Genomic DNA, 7,203 nt, shown 5'->3' with positions numbered 1-7,203 from the left:
AAATAACAAATAGTAAAGAATTAGAGGTGATCAAATTCAGTTGGGAATAACTCTTCTGAGTAAGGAGTTTTATCTGAAATTGTTGTGGCACAGATCAAGGTCTTCCTCGTGCCAGGAGCCTCTCTCTGTGCATTGTGGGTTCTTCTAAGAACAGAACAGGATGTTCCAGAGTACTTTTCATGATCCTGACCAATGGATCAATATGTTCACTGCTCCTGCAATTGTCCATCTGCCAATGAAGGGAGAAGCAAGTACCCTGGGGCCCTCATTTCCATCAGAACGAGTTCTTCCCTGCATACCTGATTCTTTCTGTGATTCTTGCCAATTCAATGGTGAGAACAAAGAGAAAACAGGAAGACTTTTCAGAGTGTGAACCATGAGGTTATAGACGGGGCTAGGAAACATTCTCACCAAGATAGGTGCCCCGGGTTCCCACCATGCACATATTTTCTCAGATGTTAAGAATTAGTAAGTTTAGGGAGATTTGATAGTCTAAATTATAAATAAAGGTAAAATGGATGCCAAGCCAATGCCTTGGCCCGGAAGCGGGCTGCAGACCCTCAGCTTTGCCCACCGCCTCCCAACCATGGACCCCCTCAAAGTGAACGAGCTTCGGGCCTTTGTGAAGATGTGTAAGCAGGATCCAAGCGTTCTGCACACTGAGGAAATGCACTTCCTCAGGGAATGGGTGGAGAGTATGGGGGATAAAATAACACCTGCTACTCAGAAAGCAAAATCAGAAGAAAATACCAAGGAAGAAAAACCTGATAGTAAGAAGGTAGAGGAAGACTTAAAAGCAGACAAACCATCAAGTGAGGAAAGTGATCTAGAAATTGATAATGAAGGTGTGATTGAACCACACACTGACGCACCTCAAGAAATGGGAGATGAAAATGCAGAGATAGCAGAGGAAATGATGGATCATGCAAATGATAAGAAAGTGGCTGCTACTGAAGCCCTAAATGATGGTGAATTGCAGAAAGCCATTGACTTATTAACAGCTGCCATCAAGCTGAATCCTCACTTGGCCATTTTGTATGCCAAGAGGGCCAGTGTCTTCGTCAGATTACAGAAGCCAAATGCTGCCATCCAAGACTGTGACAGAGCCATTGAAATAAATCCTGATTCAGCTCAGCCTTACAAGTGGCAAGGGAAAGCACACAGACCTCCAGCCCACTGGGAGGAAGCAGCCCATGATCTTGCCCTTGCCTGTAAATTGAATTATGCTGAAGATGCTAGTGCAATGCTGAAAAAAGTTCAACCTAGGACACGGAAAATTGCAGAACATCGGAGAAAGTATGAGCAAAAACATGAAGAGCAAGAGATCAAAGAAAGAATAGAAAGAGTTAAGAAGGCTTGAGAAGAGCATGAGAGAGCCCAGAGGGAGGAAGAAGCCAGACAACAGTCAGGAGCTCAGTATGGCTCTTTTCTAGGTGCTTTCCTGGGGGAATGCCTGGTGGTTTTTGCGGCGGAATGCCTGGAATGGGAGGAGGCATGCCTGTAATGGCTGGAATGCCTGGACTCAGTGAAATTCTTAGTGATCCAGAGGTTCTTGCAGCCATGTAGGATCCAGAAGTTATGGTGGCCTTCCAGAATGTGGCTCAAAACCCAGCAAATATGTCAAAATACCACAAAAACTGAAAGGTTTTGAATCTTATCAGCAAATTGTCAGCCAAATTTGGAGGTCAAACGTAATGCCCTTCTGATAAATAAAGGCTTTGCTGAAGGAAAACCAGCGTAGAAAAAAGAGTAATAAAAATAAAATAAATAAATAAAAGTAAAATGCCTATATGAACGAATAAACAAAATGTGGTCTATCCCATAGAATGGAGTATTACTCAGCCGCAAAAAAGGAGTGAAGTACCGATACACCCTGTAATGTGGGGAAAACACTATGCTATGTCAAAGAAGCCAGTCACAAAAGACAGCCTATTGTATAATTTCATTTATATGAAATGTCCAGAATAGGCAAATCTATAGATATAGAAAATAGATTAGTGGTCATCTGGGGCTGGGGAGGCCAAGAGGATGAAGGGATGAGGGGTGACAAGTAAAGGATAAGGGGTTTCTTTCTGGGGCAGTGAAACATTCTAAAAACGACTGTGGGGATTGTTGCACCAATCTGTGAATGCACTAAAAACCATTAATTGTACACGTATTAATTTAGGTATTATTTTAGATGAAGCCTTGCTCTGTCACCCAGGCTGGAGTGCAGTGGCACAATCTTGGCTCACTGCAACTTCCGCCTCCCAGGTTCAGGAGATTCTCCTGCTTCAGCCTCCAGAGTAGTTGGGATTACAGATGGGCACCACTACACTTGGCTAATTTTTTGTATTTTTAGTGGAGATGGATTTCACCATGTTGGCCAGGCTGGTCTCAAACTCCTGGCCTCAAGTTATCCACCCTCCTCGGCCCTCCAAAGTGCGTGCGCAACAGCGCCCAGCCTAAATTGTATGCTTTAAATGGTAAATTCTATGATATATAAACTATATCTCAATAAAGCTATTTTTTTAAGCCAAACAACATGAAATGCCTAGTCTGCACCTGCCATAATCAATCTTAAAATGTATCTCAGAGTATTGTTTTTCAAACTGTACATTGATCATGGAATCAACTTAGTGAATTGTATCAGGCATTTTGAAAACTAAAATAGACCTACAGCTAGTATCATACTGAATGGGAACAAACTGAAAGCCTTTCCTCTAAGGTCTGGAACAAGACATGGATGCCCACTTTCACTACTATTATTCAATATAGTGTTAGAAGTCCTACCTAGAGCAATCAGACAAAAGAAAGAAACAAAGAGCATCCAAATTGGAAAGGAAGAAGTCAAATTATCCTTGTGTGCAGATGATATAATTTTATATTAGGAAAAACCTAAAGACTCCACCAAAAAACTTTTCAAACTGATAAATGAATTCAATAAAGTTGCAGGATATAAAATCAACACGCAAAAATCAGTAGCATGCCTATATGCCAACAGTGAACGATCTAAAAAAGAAATCACATGTACAATAACCACAGATAAAATAAAATACCTAGGAATAAACTTAACCAAAGAAGTAAAAGATCTCCACAATAAAAACTATAAAGCATTGATGTAAAAAATTGAGGAGGACACCAAAAAATGGAAAAATATTCCATGTTCATGCATTGGAAGAATCAATATTGTTAAAATGTCCATAATCCATACTACTCAAACCAATGTACAGAGTCAATGCAGTCCCTATCAAAATACCAATGACATTCTTCACAGAAATGCAAAAAAAAAAATCCTAAAATATATATGGAATTATAGAAGACCTGAAATAGCCATACTGAGCAAAAAGAATAAAACTGGAGGAATCACAATATCTGACTTCAAATTATACTACAAAGCTATAGTAACCAAAACAGCATGATACTAGCATTAAAACAGACACACAGACCAGGGGAACAGAAGACAGAACCCAGAAATAAATCTATACATCCACAGTAAAGTCATTTTTGACAATGGTGCCAGAAAAATACTGGAGAAAGGACAGCCTCTTCAATAAATGGTCCTGGGAAAACTGGATATCCATATGCAAAAGAATGAAACTAGACCCTTATCTCTTGTCATATGCAAAAATCAAATCAAAATGGATTAAAGACTTAACTATAAGACCTCAAACTATAAAAACTACTACAAGGAAACACTGGGGAAACTCTCCAGGACATTGGTCTGGACAAAGATTACTTGAGTAATACTACACAAGCATAGGCAACCAGAGCAAAAATGGACAAATTAAATCACATCAAGTTAAAAAGCTTCTGCATAATTAAAAAAAAATAGACAAAGTGAAAGAGACGGCCCATAGACTGGGAGAGAATATTTGCAAACTATCCATTTGACAAAGGATTAATAACCAGAGTATATAAGGACCTCAAACAAGTCTGTAGGAAAAAAAAAGTCTAACAATCTGATTTTTAGATGTGCAAAAGGTCTGAATAGGCATTTCCCAAAATAGGACATTGACATACAAATGGCAAACAGGCATATGAAAAGGTGCTCAACATTACTGATCATCTGAGAGAGAAATGCAAATCAAAACTACAATGAGATATCATCTCATCCCAATAAAAATGGCTTTTATCAAAAACACAGGCAGTAACCAATGCCACCAAGTACGTAGAGTAAGGGGAACCCTCACACACTGTTGGTGGGAATGTATTAGTACAGCCACTATGGAGAACCATATGGCAGTGCCTCGAAAACTAAAAATAGAGCTACCATATGATCCAGCAATCCGTTTGCTAGGTATATTTCCAAAAGGAAGGAAATCAGGATATCAAAGAGATATCTGCATTCCTATGTTATTCACAATAGCCAAGGTTTGGAAGCAACCTAAGTGTTCATCAACAGATGAATGAACAAAAAAACTGTGGTCCATATACACAATAGAGTACTATTCAGCCGTAAAAAAAAAAATGAGATTCTGTCATTTGCAACATGGATGGACATTATGTTAAGTGAAATAAGCCAGACACAGAAAAACAAACTTTGCATGTTCTCACTCATTTGTGGGAGTTAAAACAATTGAACCTGTGGAGATTGAGACTAGAATGATGATAGTTACCAGAGGCTGGGAAGGGTAGTGTGGGGAAATGAAAATGGGGATGGTTAATGGGTACAAAAATATGGTTATATATAATGAATAAGATGTAACACTTGATAGCATAACAGGGGGACTACAGTCAGCAATAATCTGCTGTACATTTTAGAATAACTAAGGGAGTACAATTGGAATGATCATAACACAAAGAAATGATGGATGCTTGAGTTGATGAATCCCCCATTTATCCTGATGTGATTAAACATTGTATGCCTATATCAAAATATGTCATGTACCCCATAAATATACACACCTATTATATACCCACAAAAATTAAAAATTAATTTTTTTCATAAAGAAAAAACTAAAATAAAAACAAAATAGAACATAAAGTATCAGAGTGTATTGCACAGAATAAAGGTAAGTATCGTCTCCCAAAGCTTTCATTTCCTGTTGGTGTGTACCTACTGGGTCACAATGTGCTAATTCAAAGACACGTGACCTATGTTTTATGAAGAGTCTCAAGCAAGCAGCATACTTTCTTCATCTGTCTGATCAGTCTGAGTGACTCTTGCACAACCCTAGACAGTTCAAGGTTTGCCAATTTACTCATCAATGTCCAGAGTCAAAGCTATCATCTAATTTTTCTTGTACTGCCTCCACGATTATCACACTTTGTGTCTGGATTGGTGACACAGTAGTCCAGACTCTGCCATCACTCTCAATGACAGATAGGAATGTTTTAACCTCTCAAACTATCATTCTGCCATGTCTTCTAGCATGCTGGGGCATCCACCATACTCCACACCAAATTCATGCTTACTGATTACATGGGGTTCCCTGCCAGACAGCTGAGAGAGCTCGACTCTGAAAACTGAGTTGCTCCTAGGAAGTCCCTGATTTGTAAACTTTTATTGATTGATTTCACAAGTGTCTTCTGACTGCCTGCTACATGGCATGTGCTCTAGGCAGACAATGGTGAGCAAGACAGGAGTGGCCATTGCCTTGCAAAGTCCCCTGCCTTGTCAGAGTCCAGTTGTCACCAGACAGGTACAGTCTGAAGTTCTTTTAAGGACTGACAAGCATTTGCTGCATGATCTTTGGCAAACTATTCCATCCTTTGAGGTTTGATTGCTCAGAAGTTGAGTTTTCTGGCCCACTGAGAATCATGGGATCTTAGACCTGGCAAGGCCCTCAAAGAGCAGAATCTCTATTTACTGATGAGGAAACTGTGCCCCAAGAGGTGATATCCTTTGCCCACAAGGACACACAACCCACTAGAAATATGTGTCCCAGCACCCCAACCCCACCCTACCACCCAACACCTAGAGTGAAGCTGAATATGGTCAATTCCTTATGAAGAATTGAGAGACCTTCAAAAGGAAGTACCCTACTTCCCAGAGAGATTGGTAGTGCAAAATATTCAATGTGGCAAGATGTGTGGGAAAAAAAAAACCAAAGGTATATTTGGATCTTGCAGAAGGGTTTTCAACAATACAAAGGTACAGGCATGAGAACAGCAGGAGTCCCAGTTACCAGGAGCATTCCCTTAAAGCCTCATGTGTGCCTCCTAATAAATCTGCTTTTTCTTTTTTGAAGTTTAAGTGCTCCCTTAATAAGTGGCCTCCTGGTGGCCAGGAGTCCCTTCGGAAACAATTGTCTTGCTTCCAGTGCTGGGGCACTTGGGCTCTGTTGGTTTGGTTTAGTTGGTGGGTTGGTTGATGGGTGATTTTTCCCTCCCTCTATCCTCTTAAAACTCCAGCCAGCATACAGGGGTTTTCGTTTAGCTTCCTCAAATCCCCAGCCATTTCCCTAAAAGTCCATCCCATTAAACATGAAATCCACAGAACACACACCAAGCTAGTTTTTCTCTCCCCTAATAAATCAGGTAAATTACCTCTTTTGTTTTTAAGACCATTTCAAGTTTGCCTTTAACATTTTTAGTAAAGGCATTATTTATGTTGTGATTTAATCGAGATTTAATCCACTTTTCAGCACGCCATCGTATCGCAATATCCCTGAATTTTTTGTCCATATTATTAAACTTGAGAAGCACGGTAACATTTTCCTCGGACATGACACTGATCATTTCCACATTGTGTGTGTCTCTCTGGCTTTGTAACACACCTGAGTTTCTAAGGCCCACTAAAATAACAATTTGATCTGCAAAGAACTGGGCTGCATTAATAAATGCAGAGAGATCTATGTTTATCTCCACTTTCTGAAAACATAAGCGTCTTCTACAAATTTTTGAGTATACACAGCAGAAACCACATGAATCTCTTGGTAAATGTTTGCCTTCACACTCCTGGGGGATGTTGCACACCAGATGGTTTGATCAAAACAAAATCACACACACACACACACACACACACACACACGTTTGAGCACCATGCCTCCTCGTTTTTGTGACATTTTTTTCTCCTTTCATACATGAGAAAGAATGTAGAAATGCTTAGAATAATGACCGGTATGTTCTGTGTTTACTGCTGCTTTCCCTCACTAGAGATTAACTCATAAAATTTTACTCCAAATTAAACAAACGGAGGCTCTCCTTGCAGCCAGTCAAACTGCCACTTATACCAAAGGAAATCTTAACTTCCATCTCTGAGAGTTTGTCTGGCCACCC

General features: G+C 39.8%; 1 protein-coding gene across 1 annotated transcript; it reads left to right on the top strand.

Moving 5' to 3' along the window:
• Positions 1–586: 586 nt before the first annotated feature.
• On the top strand, positions 587–1,389 carry LOC100413932 (putative protein FAM10A4). The gene has a single exon (XM_078341970.1). It carries the CDS (start codon positions 587–589, stop codon positions 1,358–1,360), a length of 774 nt encoding a protein of 257 aa, XP_078198096.1. The 3' UTR covers positions 1,361–1,389.
• The last annotated feature ends 5,814 nt before the right edge of the window (positions 1,390–7,203 follow it).

Source organism: Callithrix jacchus, chromosome 11 (assembly GCF_049354715.1).
Source record: "Callithrix jacchus isolate 240 chromosome 11, calJac240_pri, whole genome shotgun sequence".
Taxonomy (NCBI): Eukaryota; Metazoa; Chordata; class Mammalia; order Primates; family Cebidae; genus Callithrix; species Callithrix jacchus.
This window is presented reverse-complemented; position numbering and strand designations above follow the sequence as displayed.

Bases quoted from the DNA above. Each gene is read 5' to 3' on its own strand.
- LOC100413932 (XM_078341970.1), top strand. From the start codon at position 587: ATGGACCCCCTCAAAGTGAACGAGCTTCGGGCCTTTGTGAAGATGTGT.